Here is a 22571-nt window from a genome sequence, read left to right as displayed (position 1 = left end):
CATTATGTAGCACTGCTGTCCATTTATCCCTTTCTCCTCAAAATAAATGTGTGACCTGCAGCAATCTAAAGCCCTTCCCAAGCATTCATGATCTGTTTCTTTCAAGCCACCTACGCCTCCATGATGCTGCAATGAAGGAAAGAAAAGTCTCTGGACCAGTCACCTGATCCAACAGAGGCAGCTCCCACAACAGGTTATCATCAGGAACTGCAGCTCCCTGAGAAGCTTACTCTCACTCTACAATAGGAAACAGCAGAACAATCAAAGGGCCAAAATGCAGTTGGAAGCAGCAGATAAAAAACATATTGACAAAATATTGCTTACTGTCCTCTCCTCCAACAGTTACACATTTATGACACATGGCATCCTCTAAGATCCAACATGCAACAATTAGGAAAAGCACCAGCATTCACTAGCTGGCCTGATTACCTCTGCTGCAGTACTAAAAACTCACAATAATCCAGGAAAAATTATTGAAATGCTATTATTCTGGTGCTTAAAAAAAAAGTTTAAAAGTCACCCTGCAGCTAAAAAGAAATCAGCACAGATTTTACAGTGGCCTAAAATATATAAATACTTTAAGTCTTGAACTTCACTACAAAACTCTACTACTACTACCACCACCACAACCAACAGGGAAGAAAAGCCCATCAAGAAATACACAGTTAAAAAAGAACTTAGAACAAATCAACTTTGGACAGCATTAATCTAAATCATAATTGTTATCTAGAAACTGGATGTTAAAAGAACATTTTTTCATTTTGTTCCTCTGACTTTTGAAAAGCAGCTTCATTTCCAATTACTCAGAAATACCTTATGAAAGTTCACTTAGAAAAATAACCAGCGCAACTGCTATTGCTTGAACAACCAGACCACCTAAGAGGATGCCAGCATTTCAAGAACAACTAAGAGCTGCAAAACTGCACATATGTGAATCTTCCAGAATAGCAAGCAGGGAGAGGAAACTCCTAAGTCCCAATACTCAATTACAAAGTGGCTAAAGATAGAAGCTTTGATAATTTCTTAGCATTTTATATTTTAACTGTAGAGATTAATTTGATTTTGGCAAACACACGGCACTTTCACCTACGCCAAGCACATCAGGCATCAAGAAAGGGATGAGCACATTTAAGCAGACTGATACTGTGTAATCTGTCCGGTGTTATAAACAACTACCCTTCTCTAAAGATCATTTAGGAAGCAGTTCAGTTTTCTGGGAAACAATTATTTGTTCAGCTGGCCTAACACGAGATAGCATTCTCCTCTTCGCATAAATCTGTCTCATTCACTCATCTTCCAGTTTGACACGGGTATCAGCTGTTCCACAGACAGGAACTGCCTTCACCACAGCACCCTAATTCTCCCTTAGACACTTTCTACAAAACCACAGTGTAGTGCAGGGTGACAGGAACCTCTGAAGGCTGGTTTGAGCATGGTCACCCAGAGCCAAGTGCCCCTGATCCATGTCCATCTTCTGAATACCTCCAAGGAGGGACACTTCACCACGCCCCTGGGCAATCTGCGCTTTTCACCCTCCCCGTGAAAAGGTTTCCCCACGTTCAGAGGGAACTGCCCGCATTTCAGCGTGTGCCCATCGCCTCTGGTCCTGTCACTGGGCACCACGTGAAAGACCCTGCCATTCCCCCAGCTCTGCACCATCACCAAACTCGCTGAGGGTACACTCTGCCCCACCATTCAGTCCACTAACGAAGACATTGAGCAGCCCTGGACCAGCACCGGCCCCGCAGGTTACCGGCCTTCAACCAGACTTGGCACCACCGATTTCTGGGCCCAGCTGTTCAGACATTTTCAATCCACCTTTCCTGCCTGCTTCCCAGACAAAGGACTACTTACCCTACTTTTGCTGCACGTTCAAAGCTTCTAAAATAGCTATTTAAATAGAGATTTAATCACATTAACTTCTCAGATAATGAAACGTGGAAAGCCTATTCTGAGACATTTATATCTGGAGGAAATCTAGTAACATTTGATGCTACAGATTATTCAAAGTAGTACGATTAAGTCTGAGTTACGCATATAAGTTTTGATTTTTATGACTGAAATGTTTTCAACATGCAAGACTTCAAACGAGACTTCTAGAAAGAATTAATAGGCAAGAAATATGCAAGGCAGTAAGCTCTGAAGAGCTGTGAAAACACAGTGTAAACAAAGACAAACACTGGATAAAATTAATAGTCAATAAAAACTTGCAGTGGCATAGAGGTGTGCAAACACAGTAAAATCTAAAAGATGTCTCCCTGTGCTCAAGTTTGATACACAGCATGTTAACTCGTACAATAATGCAGCTGGACAGGTTGCATAAAGCAAGACTTTTGCTTTACTTGGGAACAGGGGAGAATGGAACAGTTTTTGACAGGCAATATAATCTGGTTTATTTTTATGTGGTACCCTCGGATTCAGCAATTACACACAGAGAAATCTGTTTTAGGACAAATATCTGTATAATACTCTAACTACTGAGACAGCTACAGGATAAAAAAGACCTTACCTGTTTTGAACACACCAAGGAAGCCATAATGCACAGATGTGGTGTTAAAAACAGCTTTAGTCTCATGATTAAAATCGCTAGGACACTGTATGCCAACAGCTGCAATGCATGGAATACCAGCTGAAAAGAAAAAAAGAAACCACAAGACACAGAAGCAAATTTGCATACTTTTCATTTCTGCCTTAAACACACAACTTCATTTTCAGTATAGCTTAAATGATGAGCTCGTCTGAAAGAATCCAAGTCAAAGTAAAGATATTCATATTTCAGATGGTGATAATGACTTTCTGTTATCTTTTATCTAAAGTGCACGTAGTATGCTGACAAATGAAATAACAGGAAGGAGAAACATTATCAATAAAAGAAAAAGGAGCTAGAGAAACAGCTAGCTATTAAAAAAATCCTTAGCCATTAACAGGCTTAACTTAGACAACAACAGAATATGCAAAACCTCTTCTATAACCTCTTTATAGAAGTTAAGAGATCCTGCTTTTTAGTGCCCAAAATACATGTATGGAGTAAGAGAAGAAAATAAGATCATCCTTGATAATGACACAATCAGAGGCAGCTTGCTTTAGTATTCTAAAAAGCATCAGATATGTCACTCATTACTCCTAACATTAATCTATGATACTTTCAAAGTGCTGTGCTAAATCAGAGGCATTTTTGCAATCAGTGCTTTTATCTGATTAATAATCATAGAATCATTTAGGCTTGAAAAAGCCTCTAAGGTCAAGTCCACTCATTAATCTGACACTGCCAAGTCCACTGCTAAACCATGACCTCAGTGCCACATCTCTAAACCATGACCTCAGTGCCACATCTCTAAATGCCTTCAGGGGTGGTGACTTAACTCCTTCCCTGGGCAGCCTATGCCACAGCTTGATAACTCTTTTGGGTATTTTTCCTAATATCCAAAAGGGTATTTGGGTATATTTGGGTATTTATCCTAATATCCTAATAAACCTCCTCTATGACAACTTGAGGTTAAACCATGACAGACACCTACCAACTCTCTGGGCCACCTGATCCCAGTGTTTCACCACTCTCATTGTAGTAAGATTTCTTCCCTACAGTTTGCCTAAATCTACCTGATTCCAGTTCTGAGTCATTATCCCTTGTCCTAATGGAACAGGCCCTGCTAAAAAGTTATCCTTGTATTTCTTTTATAGGCCCCATAAAGTCTCCCTGCAGCCTTCTCTTCTCCAGGCTGAACATCCCCAACTCTCTCAGCCTGTCTTGACAGGAGAGGTGTTCTATGCCTCTGTTTTTGTGGACCTCTTCTGGACCTGCTCTAACAGGTCCACATCCTTCCTGTGCTGAGGGCTCCAGAGGGGGACACACTATGTTGCTTTGCAGTTTAACTAAAAAGAACCATGTGTACTACAACATTCATTATGGAAAATCTCAAAATAGAATTTGAACATTATACATCATGTGAAACCCCAGTAAAGGAACCAATCTCCTTCTCAGTCTCCATATAGAAAACAGAAGGTCCAGCCTAGCTTCAGTGTCTTTTGGAACAGCTACAGTAAAAGCCCAAGATTCCTCTCTTGCACAACCACCTCCATTAGCCAGTATTTCAGAGTTATTCTGGTGACATACCAGGAATAAAAATGTGCAGAAAAAGAATCTTACCTCACCATGGTTAAAACGTTCTTCTCTGAAAAAAATAACAACCCAAAACCCATCATTATTTATGTACTATAGAAGAAATGGTTTTATATTAAAATAATCTTAATTGTATTAGACAATGCAACTAATCTGGTAAGCATGAATCAAGTGTCAGAATTTTCTTCCCCCTCTATGCAAGTTTTGAAATAAATTGCAAATCATAACCATCTTCCTTAATCCCTGTATCTACTTGGAAATCTCGAGTATTGATTTTAGCAGGTTTTTTTAAAATTACTTCCATGAGATGAAACTCTGGTATCTTTATAACCTGGAAGAAATTAATGGGGAAAAAAGAATTTGTATTCACTATTTATAGTAAAAAAGCAAAAAAAGCACATAAATACTGCTTTAGGAAAAGAGCAGAAAAGTAAATCATTAAATATAAAATATATGAATAAATGGGTTAAGATGTCTAAAACATGCTAGATAGCTTTCATTTTATTTATAATATAAAAATACCATTTGCAATACATCCATTCAGTTATTGAACTGCACATAACTAACCTTTCAAAAAGGACTTACATATTGTAGAATTCTGAATTTTGTAGCATATAGCAAATCAAATGAACTTTCAGCACAAAATTCAGTTTTGCATTAAAAAAGAAGACAATACTTACTTTTCATATCGGCCTGTGTGAGATAAGGAGCACAGAATATATTTAACTGCCTGAAGAAAACAAGAGACAACAAAAAGTATAAACATACTTTCAAAAGCATTTTGAAGCATTTTCAACATTTGCTAAATTAAACTACACCTGGGTAAACTCTTTTTGAGATAATGCTAAGATAAAAGACATGCAATGTTTTAGCCAGAACTTCTTTTAGAGGATGATTAATTAGCCAGGCAGTTAGCAGTTATCCCATCTGTTCCTGTGCAAACTGTAAGTTGTTTTTACACAAATTATACATAATCAAATTTACAAAAACAGTTATAAACTCCAGTTTTAGTATTCATCAGCTAAATAACAGAAATTTTTTCTAACTGACTTAGGACTGGACTTTTGCAAAAATCTTTGTAATGAGAATACAGAATTTTAAATACACGTTCTTGAAAAAACGTGTGTTGAAAACACGTGTTTTTCTGACTGTATTGGGTTTACATGTCAAGGTTTCAGTAGCAGGAGCATTGCAGGGGTGGCTTCTGTGGGAAGAGACCAGGGACTGCCCCCATGTCAGAGAAAGCCAGCTCCAGACAGCTTCAAGCCAGATCTACCACTGGGCAAAGCTAAACTCATCAGCGACACTGGTGGGGCCCCTACTGATAACATGTCTACAAAAAGGTAACTGCAGCACGTTTACGAGAGAGCAGGAAGAAAACTGGGAGTGAAGCAAGACTCAAGTCACTGAGGTCAGTGAAGGAGAGGGAGGAGGTGCTCCATGAGAACCATGAGATTGCAGATTTTGGAGAACACCACAGTGATGTAAGTGTTTTTTTCCCCTGGAGGGTAATGAAGGGTTACGGTGGAGCAGACAGAAATTCACCTGAGAGCTGTGCAGGACCCCCTGCCAGAGCAGGTGCACATGCCTTGAAGGATGCTGCAACCCACAGAGAGCCCACAGAGGAAACAGCTCCTGGCAGGAACTGCAGCTTGTGGACAAGACCCCACAAAGGAGCATGTTTTCTGGCAGGAGCTGCAACCTGTGGGGGACTCATGCTGGAGCAGTCTGTTTCTGAAGAACTGTACCCCATGGAAAGGACCTATGCCGACCCTGTTCTTAAAACAACTGCAGCCTATGGAAAGGACCTACTGAGCCTGGGAATGAGAAGACGGTTTTAGCTTTTGGGTTGCTTCTTGCATTTCATCTTTAATTCCCAAAAAATTCAATTTGATCTTCCTCAATTCAAGTTTTGCTCATGACAGTGAATCAGAGAGTGAGGCCCCCCTACTTATCCAGACCCATGAGATTTTTTTCTATCCTTCCTTCCCCATCACATTGAGGGTAAGGAATGGCAGCAAGGCTTGGCAGGCACTTGGCAGTCAGCAAAGGTAAACAAACCTACCACATCAATTTATTTCCATCTCAATTAAATAAATAATTAAATAAATAAATAAATAGCAATCCCTTAAAAAAACCTGAAATGTAAGTTCAAGGTAAAGGTGACTCATGAAATCAATCACTTACCCTTTTGATGATTACCCCAAAAACCACCAGAACAACTGGTAATAGCAGAGTCTTTGTGTATCTTACTGGAGTCTAAAATGGAAAACAAGTTCATTAATTGCTTTCCTTCATCTGTAATTATTTCAATCACCATTTTAAAGAAATTAATATAATGAGATCTTTCTAGAGTAAAATGTAAATATAAACTCCACCCAGAAATAACTAAAGGCATAATACTAGGGTCATCAGGAAATTATTTCCAGTTCTTTGACAAGCCATTCAAAGATGAGAAATAGATTGTATCTCATCTGAATTTGAGTACTATAGGTTGACTAATCTATAAACATTCTAAATGCATACCTAGGCAGTGATAAATTAAAAGAAGTCTATTAATGCCACATTACGAAGTTTAAATGCTGTTCTCTTGTCTAAACCTACCACATAAGGCCCTTGCAGCTCTCAGTACATTTTCCATACACTCAAAACCAGGCACTGAGAGCCCCATAAAATCTTGTTTGCAGAACTGTAACCTTTCTTTTATTCCTGAGGAAGCACTTCTGCCATTCAATCAAGCATATTTCTTAGACTTAAAATCAAAACACTGCTTCGGTTTAAGTTCACTTAAATGCAATAAACCCAACTGAATTTAACTTTAGTTCATTAATTTCTCATTTCAATTATATATTTGGACTTATGATGGCAGTAGGAGGTGTGGTTCTCAAATGCTGTAAGTTACAAACAAAAATAAAGCAAGAAGTTCCCTCTTCCAAAATCACATATTTTGACCAAATTACCTCTTTTTCCATGAAGTCAAACTCAGCAGCGCAGGTATACATTAATGTATCAAAATCCTTGTAGCCAATAAACTTAGATTTCAATATATTTCCTATATGAGCCTGGTAGGATACACAGGAAACAAATACCAAACTGCAGTAAGCAACAACTGTCCTGTTTTCCACAACAAAGTAGTACAAATATGAGAAATTATACTGTATTGAGAAATATTTTTAATTAGAACACAAGTTTGTATCACTTACAGTATTGTTACAAGAGCACCAAAAATCTATTTCCAGTGTATTAAATAACACCTTTGAGTCTAACACAGATAGTACGGTGTTAAAAAGCAGAAAACAGCAAAAAAAGGGTGTTATCATTGTGATTGTATTCAACAAGACTATAGTTTTGCATAGTCATATTTTAAGATGTGATCTTTGTTATCTTTTATCCCCTGATACACATCTGCAGACAGGTTTTTAACAATAGAAGGGCTGAAATACAGCAAAGACTGTATACCTGTTACAACAAGCACTTTTAAACTATCCTGGAAATTAGTTTCAGAGAAGAGTGAATTGGCAAACTGAGTAAATAAATGTGCAGGTAGAAGATACCCAAGACAAACAAAGCCCTATAAATCCACATTTAAAAACAAACACATACAGCATTCACTAAGACAAAAGTAAAGATATTTGTGTTTTTGCAAATTTTGGTAATAAGATCTCAAAGTGATAATACATAATGAAAGAAAAAGCAAATATACAATCTCTCTCCCACTTCTCTAAAACAAATTCCGGAAATTCAGGAAGTGCATCAGTAAGATGTCATAATCAAATATTAGGAATGACAAAATTTTTGAAAGATACCAACCAGATATTCTGATAATAGAACTTACATCATCAGCTATTCCAAACACAAGAGAAGTCAGGTATTTCAAGGTGACTGTCCCAAATAACCAGGCGCATCCTTCAATGACCTTGAAAAAATATATTTAGTATGAAATGGATGTCTTTAAATTTTACAAATATTTTCTTTTTTAAAAGGCTTCTTAAATTTAGCTACTACTTATAAACTCTCCTATGTTATAGCTGAAATAATTTTGTGCCACTGCTTTACACTACAGGTGTACTACTGCACACAACAGTGCAGCAGAGGGGGTAGAAAAGTTATCTTGAAACAGGGGCAGCCTCGCTGTCTGCTCCATCTGTTTTGCACATTGTTTTTGGAGAAGAGCTGCTCCATATTATCAGGTTGTGCTAGCCTGGTAATTCAAATCTTTGGAGGGATTTGCTGACTTATTGTACCACCTCAAGATGATCTGAGGTTAGAAGTTGATGGAAATATAAACAAAGTATGTCCAGTTACTACTTTTAGTTAAATATCAACTTTATTCCTGTACCAAGAAGGTTAAATTCTTGGCAGTGTAGCTTAATCTAGCTAATTCTTTATAAAGCTGGATCAACTGAATAGGACAACCTGTCCCAGTATCTTGTCTTTGAGACTCACAGCAGATGCTTTCAGAGAGAATGCAACAAAAAACTGATCTTTGCCCTATGTAACCAGAGTTTTATGTGACGATGGGCTGAATTCAATCGTCTCATTTAATGGCTGCTAAGAAACCTAAATACCTAGGAAGTATCCTAATCCTTTACTGAATGCCTCTGGGTATTTTTCTTCCACAGCAACTTTCTTATTCCTTATAAGTTTATTGCTGCTACCATAAGGGGAACAAAAAAAACCTATAATTATATTCTACTTTTCTTCACTGGCTTTGTCATATTTACCTTTATTTTACAAGATGCAGAATTTCAAGATATTTTAACATCTCAGCTATTTGGTAAATCTACATTAACAATTATCAATTATCTTCATACGCATTGTCAATAGATTTGGGGGAAGGCGTTATACTTTTAAAATTGTTTTTAGGTAAAACACATTGAGGTTCTTTTATAGTTTCAGTTAGACAACTTCTCCAAAAGTTCCTGAAATTTATGCACACTACATTCACCCACACACCCTTATCTACATCCTTCACCGGAATCAAACACTCCTGCAAGGCACGACTTCCTTCTAGAAAGGCTGCATTGGATGTCTCTCTGCACGTACATACAGCTTAATACCTTCCTCACCATGAAGGTTTTTATTCTTTTACAAAACTCAGATTTATTAGTTTGCTGTTCCACAAGTGCCTTGGATCTCCATTTCAGAAAACTGACATGAAATTTGCCTACACTGATTTTCCCTGGCACTACAGCCAGGCATGTATATATGCACTGCAGTTTCCTACAAATATTTTAATTCCTTCCTATTCTAATTTCTTTATAATAACTGTATGAATTTAATCCAGTTTTGCTAACAGCTTACCCTTCACTTAATAAGAAAGCCTCTCTTAAGTCAGGCATAGTCTTGGTAGGCTCCAAGTTAATATCATGTCTTAAGCAGCAAGTCAATTCTCATGTTTTCTACAGTGTTACATTTTATTCATAATAGTTTTGGGAGTGTTCTCCCTGTTTGGACATGACTTCTACTACCTTCCAGCCTCACCCACACACTCAACAGTGCTTCACTCTGACTTGTTTCCCAAGGCAATTTTAAGATGTTTGCTGTTGTCATAAAAATATCCTTTAAAAATTATATAGATATCCACATTTCAATGACTATCAAATGCAGTACCTTAATCTCCATTTCTGCAAGCACTGTTAGCCTTTTACTTGCCTTTTCTAAATTGACCTTTACTTTAAAAAGATTTGCATACAGATCTTATGGTTTGTAAGCATGTTAAGTTGTCAATGTGGAATTAAATGTGTTGCCATTTAAAGGCTCTTTCAGCTTTCTAACATAAACATGTGTTTATGCTCTCTTTATTTCTTCAGGAATTTAACACTAATTGCAGATCACTGACAATTTATTAAAGACAGTAGTTCAGCTATATTCCATGATTTTCAATTATTAGAAACTAAATCAGAAGTTGTTTCTGTATTTGACAAAAACAAACAAAATAAAGTCACAGTTTTTCCTTACCCATACATAGACTTCTCTTTTGCGCCTTTTCAAGACTTTTGGACTCCATTCAAGAATTCCCTAATAAAAAAAATAAATTAATGCATATTTTCAGGTAACGTGATAACAACAAGCTATTTTAGTACCCTGAATGAGAGGTTTTTCCTTTTGGTAAGCCTATCACATCATATATTTAGTTATTAAAAAATCTTCCATAATTAATACAACCTGAGATATGAATATATATAGTATATATATATGTATGATTTCACCCTGCACTGGCAAAACTTGCCAACATAAAATCTGTTACTGCAGTTCGAGTACAATTATGGAAGACTACTTTTCTCCTGAACAAGCAAGGAGATTCTGTATTATTCAGTTCTAAGCTTCTTTAAATCAAAACCAATGGGAAACTGAGCTCTGTCTGCTTCTGTGAATGACAAGACACTGAAGCAAGAAATAAATTACTGGCAGCATTAAAACAAACAATTTTCAAGTAAGGTAATAGAGTATGGAAGGTGGCAGGAGCCACTCCTTTCTGTTTCACAATATGTTCATTTTATGACACATGGAAGACCCATTTTAGGCTAATTTGATGAACAATGTAATTAAAAGCTTCCAAAAGTCCATTCCATATGTCAGACTGGATATAAGTATCCAAATAACACACAAACAATAAATACTTTTATCAAGGCAGAAAATGGGCAAGGAACTCAACAGGTTGAGAACTCAACTCAACCTGTACTTAATATATAATTACAAAAGCTGCTACAAGAAACTAGAATAGATTCATAAAAAGCAAACTATACTATAGCAAATATGCAGCCAAGGCAGTCTACAACTGGCATAAGTGAGAAATTGCCACACTCTTGCTGATTGACAAAATACAAACAGACAAAAAGAATCAGAAATTAGGATGATTTGCAGTAAGCTAAATAGGATCTGCTCACAACACTTTCTCTCCTTTTTCTTACGTACATAAATCCTTTATGAGGATACACAAAACTAAAAGAGGTTGCGGGGCTTTTTCCTATTTAAAGAAAAATTAATAGTGAGATGCTAAATCTTAAGTGAATAATTTCACTAACAGAGCAGTATGATGCAGCAGTTTCAAACTGTCTTAAACCACTGTTATATATGGTTTAGTAATTTGTTCTGCACTAGAGGATTTACTGTCAATAAGAAGCATTTAAATGAAGCTCCTCCTGGTTCATGCTTCTTGTTTTATAGTCATTCTGGTCAAAATTACATACATGGTAAATTTTATATTTTAATATAAAATATAAATATATTTTTTAAAATAAAAAGAAGAGAACTATAAAAGTAGAAGAGCTGAGTCTTAACTGAATTTCTCTTACAAAGAGGTTTTGGTGTAAATCCTCGACTTCTTGAATTAGTATCACCAGATATCTTTATGGTCTAATTCTGTTTCTCATGTGAAAGGCTCCTCATCTGTCTGGCAGTGCAGCAGTTGCACATTTTACATCAATACAAATATAACAGTACAGCACTGCAGTGTCAGCACAGCATACGATTCTTCTTAAGCAACTTACCGAGATAACTACTAAAGATGCAGCATAATATGATGTCAGTAACATTGAATTACCAAACATCAGAATAAAACACACCAGCAGAGATACCTGAAATAAGAAAATAAAAATTATTGAATTTAAAATAGAAAAGGTAAGGATTACCTAATGTGTTAACAGTTTAAATTTAAAAACACCTACTTTACAGCAAAGGGCAGTTCTGAAACACTTGCAGATTTGCTCTGAAAACACTGATTGCAAGGACCTAATGGCAGGAGGTAGCTAAGTGTAGATAATTTATTCATTAAAAGTATGTAAGAACAAATCCTTGTCATAGGATAAGCTTATGTAATCCAATAGATAAATTTCTGAAGGCATTTCTAACATATTCATTTTTTTTCTAAATTACTGTATGAGTTCTCTCCATCCTGTTTGCTACCTTTCAGAATTCTGGACAAACATAAAAATTAACAGAATGTTTGACGTCTTTTTTCTTCCTAACTGACAAACACTTATTTAAAATACCATCATCATCAAAGTCAAGGAAGCAGAACTCTGTTTGATCATATGCACCTAAATCCAGGCTGAAATACAACTTTCATCCACCATCCTGATCTACTGTGCTCTCTTTTTTAACAGAAAGCAATCTGAATTACATTTTCCAACTTGGAGGGCAAAAATCACTAAGCAAGCTCTGTCTTCTTTTATACACAGGAATAAGGAAAAATAACACAGTAATTTGCAGACTTTTCTACTCCCCTCTTCACATAATTAAGACTCTCATTTTCCACAGAAGGAGGAGGGTAGGAGGGAGGCAAAAATTGAAAACACCATGAAACGGACTGGCAGTTTACCCAGACTCAATAAGCTGTCTCTGTAACATAATTTGACTGTTTATCTATCTGAAAATAGGCTATTTATGGCACTTCAGCACCTAAATTATGATATAGCTATTGACATAAGCCAGAAAGCTTAAATATGTCATCCTGCTTCTGTCAAAAACTACCAAACAAATCTGCTTATTTTGTCCTGGATTTACATGAGAAATGAATCACATAGAACTTAACATTGCCTTTAGTTTATCCTTTACAGTATTTCAAAAAAATGTTTTAAAACATAGGAAATATAATTTAGTTTCTTTTCTGGGAAAATATTGTGTTTTCACCCACTGAGTTAGCATAGCACAATTTTAGAAAAAAAAAAAATTTTACACATTTCTTAAAAAAACTTGTCTACATCTTCCTTTATATTTAAAACTGTAATCTCACTTCAAAAAGCAAAACTTGATCATTATCTCAACTTTAAAAATTAAAATCAGGTATTATGCAGAAACTTACACATCATTTATGTATCTTTCCCTTTTTCATACAGATTAGAAAAAAAAATTGGTTTTCAACCTACCAGTTTATTTTCTTGTCCTCCTTTCTAAGTATCTCCCCAAATAGTTAAAGATCTTTGCATGGTCAAGACTACAATAGTTTTCAAAACCCAGTTTTAGTTCCAATCCAGACCCTTCCCTCCCTTATCACTGCATGTTTTCAACCTTTGTGCAAGTAAGGAAAACACTTCAGACAAATGGTCTCTTTTCATGCTTTGACCTGTTTGAGGGGACTTAAGGTTTATTTAAAAAAGCATTACCATATGAGCAGACAGTATCTTCTGTAATTTGCTGGAGTCAATATAACCCATAATACACACCGCAAATAATGAAGCTATCTAAAATCAAAAGTGAAAGGGAAATTAAAAAAATTTGCACTGGTGTACTCCTTCATGCAAAAGAAAAGATTATTCAAACAATATTAACTTGTATTGCTACTTTTTGCTAAGCACTTAGATGTTTCACAATTATTTCTTTCAAAAATCCTGTTTTGGTGCTCTAAATAAGAATTAACAAATACAGTTGAATATTTAAAAAATAAGTATTCAACTTTATAAAAATCCAAGTCACCAAAATACAGCACTAACACATTACCTTTCACCTTCAAATTTAAAACAAAATTTAAAAAAAACCCCAAACAAAAAAAAAACCCAAACCAAACCCACAAAACACCAAACCAAACAAAAATGGAAAAAAAAACCCAACAAACAAAAAACCCCAAATAAACCAAAACCAAAAAACCCAAAATATATCAGTCAAAACCACAAAAGAATTACTCATTAATTTTAAGTGTTCAGCAAAGTATGGAAACATCCACAATTTGCTGCTGAGGAAAATAAGGCTTGTTGACTCATGGATCAGACAGCGTCTTAAAAGACATATGGGAAATTAATGAAATTATGAAGCGAACCTGAATTTTCAGGCTCAGCTTCTTGAACAGGTTACAGTGATGAGTTTTTCCTCAATATTTTACAGAATTTATTCATTTCCTCTTATGCAGTTAGAAACCTTGCACACCACAGCTTATACGGATTGCTTAAAGCTATCAACTCAATCTGCTTCAAGTAAGGCAGACAAGTGAAAAGCTCTGGACACACAGATGGATTTCAGTTAACAGGCTACATTTCAACCAACTCAAACACAAAGAAAGTTGCTGTGTGACAGTATCCTGTGGTTCCAATCAGCATTCCCTAGACTTCAGTGCTAACTACAGTTCCCTCAACTATCCAAAATCTCAGACTACAGCACTACACAAGAACTCATCAAAATTATATAGGAAATCATGCAAAATCATGCCAGACATTACATGCCATGCAAACACTGGTACATTAAAAAATTTATAACAGCCTGATCAATGCTTTTTTTTGTTTTTGTGCTTCAAAAGACAAAGTTTTTTTCTCCTTGTTCGAATGTACTGATCTCAGGCTTGAGGCTGTTTATGTGGGAAAAGTAAATATTTTTAGTCCTGGAGACAGAATGGTAAGTGGTGCAAACAGTCAACTTTTAAACTCAAGACTAGCAAGATTGATGTGGTAGAGGGTGAGAATCTTTCCTGACAGCGAGAATGAAATCTGGCTAAAAGGAAAGCGCTGTTATAGTTGTGAATTCAGTGGCTGTCTATACAAAGCAATCAATTTGTCCAGGTTAGACAAAGAGGATATTTAGAGATGAATATGGGCTCACCTGAGTTAGAAGAACAAACTGAGCAAACTGCCAGGGAAGCATGAAAAAGATATTAGAAACACACAGTGCAATCAAGCTTCCTGTATTAATACTCGGAATCCTTGGGAAAAAGAGACAGAATAGGCATCAGTAAGTACAATTACACAGGTGTTTGCATATAATTGAAAAGTACAATAGAAAATGCAATAAAAGCACAGTTACCTTGGAAGATAGCTAGCAATATTGATCAACTACAAATAACACTGCTCAAGTAAATTTAATATCATTTTTTCCTTAAGTTTCCATGACAACAGCTCTGATTCCTTAACTGTTTGATGAGTCACTGATTACCAAACAAGTCTTCTCCTGGCAGTATGCAGTAGAGCAGGCCAAAGCATGTCATTTGAAAGTGCTTCACGTTCTTGTGACAACTCTACAGCCAGGTCACAACCATTTCCCTTTCAGCTGAAGTCACAACTGTTTCAGAATGGTCTGCATTTTTTATTTAAGTCCTTTGTCTCACATTTCCTCCATATTTACTTTCTGCTAGCAATCCTGAGTGATGTTTCAGGGAAGGATACAATGACAAGTACATGAAACTCATCCTTAACTGAAACCCCAGCCTATTCTCCATGTCTGGAAAGAAACACTATTAAAAATATTTAATCCTGCGTTGATTCAAGTTCAATTCTGAAACATGTCATGTTTCAAATTTCACTAAATTCTAGAGAGCACTTATCTTTTCCTCATATAAAAAACACAACTTAGTGACAAGCATGAAATACTTTTGCTTTAAACATCAATAACTACAAATCAGTATGACCTAATAAAGGAAAATTGGTGGTTATAAGTACTAAGTTCAACTAAATAATAAATACATTGTAAATCTGATGCAATGGAGTTGGTGGAGAAACCCTCAAGTATGAATGGTCATGCTTATTTTCTAAAACAGAGGCAAGACAGTAATAATCATGTTGCAAGCCAGAAATAATCACGGAAAAGCAGGGCTAATGAACTCAAGAGCATCCCTGCATTAATGTAATTAGACTACTCTAAATCATTCAACTAGTTAATGAGACTAGTTAATTAGTCATAGAAAACTGCCAGAACATACTAGCTTATGGGTGCCTATAGCATCCTTTGTTGCAAAGCATAGGCTTACTCTACGTGCAGCCAACATACCACTCTCCAAGAGGGACAAAACCAATTGATGAAGTTTCAGCTTGTTTCTCATGGGAAGGAAGGGACATCAACCAAAAATTCTGATTTTTACTTTAGACACGTATTTGCCAACACAGTAATTTTGATTTTTATGTTAATCATGTCTTCAAGTTGCAAAGCTTTTCCTTTTAATAAGTGAGTAATATGACTGCAGTTCTACTGGTGCAGCGTCTGTAATGTAACAGCCACAGGAAAGTTTCTCTGTTAATGATACCATCATTACAGCACATGGAGGCATTTAAAGAAAGGCACTTAAATAAATGTCCTGTGACATTCAGTTTTTTAAAGCATTGTAAAAACCCAGTATAAACTGAGAGGTACCTGAGAATATAGGTCAAAAGCAACATCTGCATCACAAGGAATGGGTACGAGAAACTTTCACGAAGAGGTGGAGTCCACATGACACGAGTGCACTGAAAATAAGAACTGGGTTAGATGGCAACATTCACTGATATATTTCCATAAAACCACGCATTTGTATTTCAAAATGAATGACTACAGATACTCCAATAAAGCAAAAACCAAGCTACATGAGGTTTTAGTCAGAATGTTAAAAAGATAAGCCAGGAAGCAGAAAAGAGGAAGGAAAAGGAAGTGGCTTCCACACTTGGGGCCTAATATACACTGTTTAATTAAAATAGAGCACGGCTTTTCCAAAATGAAATGTGGCAGCTAGAAAATATCCAAGAAAAAAGCAGGGCAGCAGCTACTTGTCCCTGGTTTTGCTGAAATAATCAACTCTTCTAGGTAATTAATTCTCAAATTCATGCAGTGACTTGCCACACTTAGACAGAGACAGTGGATTGGGAGATGATCTGAAGGATAAAGTAGTATATTCCTCATTATGCTAGAGTTCTTTAGGTTGTAAACATTTCAAATTTCTATCAGTAACAGCACATTAAGTATAACATCTGAAGTTGCCCTACAAAACAGGCCAGTACACTAAAATAATGAAATTAAATTTATACAGACCCTATACTACCTATATATAACTTATCTATTCCATTCTTTAACCCTAATAAAGCAAAGCATAATGCACTGAAGTCAACTGACTAGTTATTTCATTTATTTCTTAATTAATGCAGTTCATGACAAATAAATAATGACCCTCATGGCAAATGGCTCAGCTACAACTGTTATCTCCAATGTTTATAAAGTGCTTGCTCTTTATAAAGTGCTTGCACTGACCTTAAAAAAAAAGAACAAATACAACTTTACAGGAGTACTCTGACATACAAAAAACAGGTCCAAATTGGCTATCAAGTGATTTGTATTAAAAATTAGAAGTAAGTTCTTTATAACTACAAGAGAAAAATGTAATTCATTTTAACATAGACTATAATGAATCTATGAAAATAATGTTGCATACTGTTGCCAGGATGTTCCTTCTCCTTTGCTTCCTAGAATCTTTAAACCATCTTTTAAAATATTGTTTGACCAAACAAGTCACTAAAATAAACACTATGTAATTCCTTGCTTATTGTCTTGCTGTTTCTCAAGTATGATAAATTAACAGTGTAAAATAAAAGCAAAGAACAGAAACCCATCACATTAATCACAGTCTCTGACATCTAAAAGCACTCTTTGTAAAAGCTGCACCAATTATCATTAAAATAAACCTTTCATAAATATATGTATTAATATGCTGTCCTCAGCTGACTGCACAGATGTGATGAGCTAATTTTTTTTAATAAGCAATAAATATAATCATGATTATTCTAAAGCAGTGTAGTCATTTTGCATATTTTTCAAGACTACAGCAACTTTTGGTTTACCAAATCTTATGATACTGGAGAAGATAAGGCAGGAAAAAAATGATGAGCATATACAACCATAAAAAGGAAGCATTACCTTAAAAGTGGATTGACTAACGTGGGCTACGCCACTTCTCTATATTTGGAATGTAATGCTAAACTCAATCATCTGTGGATGATTTATCAAGGCTGTAAACTCAACTCTGCTGCAGGTAGAAATATATCAGATTTGTCTAAGTTTGAAATCATTAAAACACAGTAGCACAAGCATGGCACAAACAAAAACATACAGCCTTAGGGTCACTAGCTCAAAGCCAGAGAGCATTTTTACATACCACTTTTACATAGCATTAGAGCTGAGATACCAAGGCTTGCAGATCAGGCTTACTCATGTAGCTCAGTCCTATCCTTCCTAAATAGGAAGGGAAATTTTTGGCAGCTGGTCTAGCTCGACTGTACACACTGTCGACCCACACAAGATGATTTGCACATAATGACAAGCCTGTCAAAGAGCTGGGCCTTACTTCCACACACACAGGCACACCCACAGCATGGCATTCAACAGGGCACCCTGTGAGCAGAGAGCCCCTGTGCACTTCTAACTACAGGTACTACCACAACTCTATACACAACAATATCAAATAAGTCTGATTTGTTCCATTCAGCCACAGTCCAAACACAAAAGTGCCAGCTGAGATCCTCTGCAAGTATTTCCTATTGTTCTCCAGAAATCCATACAGCTGAGCTGGAATCAGGATTGCCTTCCTTAAGTCCTACCTAAGTCCAGACTACATCTGTGTAAAACTACGCAGATTTGCTTTCACACCATTCTCCAAAATACATTATCTCTGCTTTTACCCCAAGTCAAGTCATTCACAGAGAGAGAAGCTCTCCTACAGTCACCTATGGAAAGAACTGCACTGTACCAAAGTGAAATAAGTATTTTTTTCCTACCATTACCTTGAAATTTTCGACACATTTCTTTCTGAAGTTACACTTACCCCCTGCACAGACTTGGAAAACAGTGCCTATTCTTTTAGCATTCACTAGCAAAGGATGAAACATCATTTCACTTCAGGATGCCATTTAGAATAGAAATCCACATAAAATGCCACATTTACACTCACAGAGCACAAAAAATAAATTTAGGAACTACAATGTTTACCTGTTCTCAACCAGGCAGTTCAACATCCATGAGTGACAATGCTTTGATATGCTTAAATTCTTAAATGACTAAATTCTTTCAATATCCCCCATGCACACGTGGGAGATATTTAAAGAAAAGACATTTCAAATAAAACTTGAAAATAAAATAGCCATTTTATCCCACATATTTTTGTTTTATAAAAAAACTGTCAAAGCTTACTGTGAATGGAAGCATCTCTAATTCTGTTTTGTACAGTACATGTTCTTACAACTCAGTGTTCTCTACCAAGTTCAGCTCAGTAACATAAAAAAACAAAACATTAATTCAACCCCAAACGAATTTACAAGGTAGTTAGTTTCCATTTAGAAGTTATTTACAAATTTCCATTCATAAAATGAGCACTAAGAAAAAAAAAAAACATCCCAATGAAAGAAGAAATGAAAGCTATGATTTTTCTTCCAAAATATGAAACAATGACATGAACAGCATTAACTGGGAAAACCAGATGTTGTAAGTGACAGTTCCTTTATTTTTTCTGTCCTGCAATGCAGCTTACTTAAGTTTAGCACTGGAATCCTTTACATACATACACTATTTCTAAATTCTGTGTATCCTGGGTATATAAATAATACAGAGGTTTCTTTGCACTTTCTTTGTATTGATGAATTTCCAGTAAAATATACAGCAATTTAAAGAAGCTTCTGAAGCTTACTCATACAGTAAATGTAGCCCAGTTATGCGTGGTATGGGCATGAAAATAGAGTATTCTGATGTTTTGAAACTTGAAGTCATTGTGCTACTAAGTTTCAGTCTCAGGACCAATTTACAATATATATCCTTTCTGATTTTTTATTTTAAGCACTAAAGGGACATTGGAGTGTGCTACGTATTTTTCAGTCACAGTCTATTTTGCTTTCAACTGTCTTAATAATTTATTTTAATTGAATTTAAGTTATGTTAATTCAATCTCAAATAAATAAGCAACATCACTACATTTAATGAAATGAGAATTAGCTTAAACTTCAATAATAACTAAAAAAAAAAGGAGTAGTGGGAGAGGGAAACCTACCTCTCCATGATTGAAAAAGAAGCACAACACAGTAACAAGGCCTCCTAGACGACTCCCACTGTGAAAAGAAGAAAAATAGGTACAACAGAATCTTATCATGGTCAATGTTGCTTAAAAAGTGTGAAGCTGCACTTGTGTGCAGCTAATTTTATTGGGGGGGAAGGGAGGAAAGCTTTCAAACATCAATGGAAGGCAATCAATAGAGTACATACAATATTAAAATACTAGTTAGTCAGAGAGTGTTTATTTCAGAGCAAACCAGTCCTTCATATATCACCTCTTTTTTGCAGAACACCAATTTTAACGTTAATAACTTGGAAAGCAGTTATTCCACTGCTCACAAATTTTGGTGCAGACCATTACATCCGGTGCTTTTAAAGACCAGGCAATATAAATGCAGTACTTCTTCCCTAATATGATGAGCAGTAAATTTCAGAATCTGCATGCTCAGTCACTCAACAGGAAATTTTGGTCTGGATCTAAAGATTAATTTAGGGTAATCAAATCAAGCACATTCAAAAAACATACTTAAAAATTAATTCATTATATGGGTCAATGCAAGATACAATTTAATTTTTATGTGAAATACTGCAATGTTAACAAGAGGAAGCTTTTTAAGCCCTTGACTTAAATGTATTTTTTACATTTCCATACCAATCAAATTCACCTATTGAATAAATAGCAAAAGTAAACACAAAGATATTAATTAGATTTTTCCCATTTTCAAAGAGCAATAGAAGTTCCTACTTGTTGGAACAGATTTGTAATTGTTCAAGTTATGTGATATAAAGCAAAGAACATTTTTGTGCACACAAGTTCACTACTACTCTGAATGACAGATGATACCATTTTTGCAACTAAACAAAAGCAGCAGCTAGCTGTCAAGATTTTTGGGGAAAAAAACCCCAAACCAAACAACAACAACAAAAAAATCAACTACACACACAAAAAAAACAACCCCAAAAAACCCCTTCAAACCCTCTCCCTTCACCCATCACTAATATACAAGTCAAACAGAATCAGTACGTTCTGGGTACAAAATCTGAGGATTTAAAGATACCAAGTGCAAAACCCATTTCCAGGAATTGTGCATTCTTGCACATAAAACTCAACTTTACATCCCATAAATTTGAAAAGCTTCAACACTAAAATGCAAAATGACAATAAGAACATGCTCAATATTAAATATGTTATCCCTAGAAACAAAACAAAAATTTGTCAAAAAACACACCAAACCAGAAACAAAACTCAAGGCCTATGCTTTCTAAAGGAAGTAGTGAGAAATAAAGAGCTCACTGATTTTTCAATGACATTCATAAATAAAATGTGAATTTCTGTATAACTCCCTTAAGAGAAATATTACAAGTTAATGACACAAATATTCAAAAGTTTACCTACTTCCTCAAAACATGCACTAGGCAACTTCCTCTTTTTACTGACAGTGTCTGTCCTGAGCTAGTCCTTATTTTAACTATCAGCACATTCTTGAGAAAGAGAAAGAAGTAAAATCCATGACAATGAAGCCAGAAAATGAGGGGAAACCAATCACATCTCTGAGGAAAATATAGCTGCCTTTCACTTTTTGGCAAAACCAACACATGAAAACAGATGTAAACAGAAAACATATTTCCACTTCTGCTTTTCTGCTGATTGTGGAATCCATTTTTGTATGAAAGCTCCTAAAATGTAAGGACAGATACTGAAAATGCAAATTTATAGAAAAAGGGAAGTGCATACAATTTGTCCACAAGAATGCATTAGGTCAAAAAACATTTTGCCTGCACAGTTATGTTAAAATGGAAATACATGCAAATACAACTTGAAGCAAAGCACTGGGGAAACCCCAGTCTTGGTTAAAAGTACACCATCATTCAACTTGTTGTAAAAATGTAAAAATGAGTCACAGTGATAATTTTAAGAGCAGAAATATGTCAAAAGCTGCTTAAAACACATACAAACATCTAGTTTAATCCACAACCCAGTGGTGTCAATGAGATACAACCTCAATAAAATTTCTGACAATTTTTTTTCCGGCAGCATCATCATTGTTTTAAGCAAAAAGCTTCTCTATTTCAGTAATCTTTAGTGACAATGTGTATTTTTAAAAAAGCACTACTACTGTACAAACAAATCATCAATATCCCATAAAAATCTTTTTACATTCACTTTTTCAAATTTTGTCTAAAAAATGACAGCTAATACCAACTAAATAGCCCAGTCTCAACTGCCTTACCTGAGGTATGTACCATATATGAAGAACAGTGACATCATGAATCCATTCAACAGAAAAATCACAGCAACATAAAAGGAAGCAGGGTCTCCCAACCCTAACAAAAAACAGTTAATATATGTTGTCAAATATAGAAGAAAGTCCATACTGGTTAGAAAGCACCATACAATCAGTATACTATCTTAATATATCTATATTATATATAAACTATCAGTACAGTATCTCAGGGTGTCTACAAAAAGAGACAATAAAAAAAAAAAGTAGAATCATTAAGACTATTGTGAAGATTCAATCAGGAGACCATAGCTTTGAAAAAAACCAGGAAGAGTAGAGGTAGATACAACACTGGGGCAGTCAGTGACAGAATAAGCCAAGAGGGATGCACTGACTGCACAGAAAAACCTGTGAGGTTTAGAAGGTAGAAGTACTGCTAAGAATATTCTCTAGACTACATTTTTATTTCATAGAGCTTTTTAGAACAGGTTTGTTAATACTAGGCTTACACTTCCCATCTCTTGCAG

The 22571-nt window shown here is 35.6% G+C and overlaps 1 protein-coding gene across 1 annotated transcript in view; it reads right to left on the bottom strand.

Annotated features, from left to right (window-relative positions):
• Positions 1-22571, bottom strand: part of DPY19L1 (dpy-19 like C-mannosyltransferase 1) — a 44505-nt gene that overhangs the window by 7986 nt on the left and 13948 nt on the right. The window contains exons 7-19 of the mRNA XM_084211188.1: positions 22054-22147; positions 19821-19878; positions 16172-16263; positions 14651-14750; positions 13228-13305; positions 11614-11700; positions 10082-10141; positions 7956-8036; positions 7081-7182; positions 6308-6379; positions 4801-4850; positions 4148-4172; positions 2510-2629 (exon numbers count right to left, since the gene is read on the bottom strand). Of these exons, the coding sequence (XP_084067314.1) occupies positions 2510-2629; positions 4148-4172; positions 4801-4850; positions 6308-6379; positions 7081-7182; positions 7956-8036; positions 10082-10141; positions 11614-11700; positions 13228-13305; positions 14651-14750; positions 16172-16263; positions 19821-19878; positions 22054-22147 (1019 nt within the window). The remainder of the gene's footprint in view (positions 1-2509; positions 2630-4147; positions 4173-4800; positions 4851-6307; positions 6380-7080; positions 7183-7955; positions 8037-10081; positions 10142-11613; positions 11701-13227; positions 13306-14650; positions 14751-16171; positions 16264-19820; positions 19879-22053; positions 22148-22571) is intronic.

Source organism: Fringilla coelebs, assembly GCF_963513975.1.
Source record: "Fringilla coelebs genome assembly, chromosome: 1".
Classification (NCBI taxonomy): Eukaryota; Metazoa; Chordata; class Aves; order Passeriformes; family Fringillidae; genus Fringilla; species Fringilla coelebs.
This window is presented reverse-complemented; position numbering and strand designations above follow the sequence as displayed.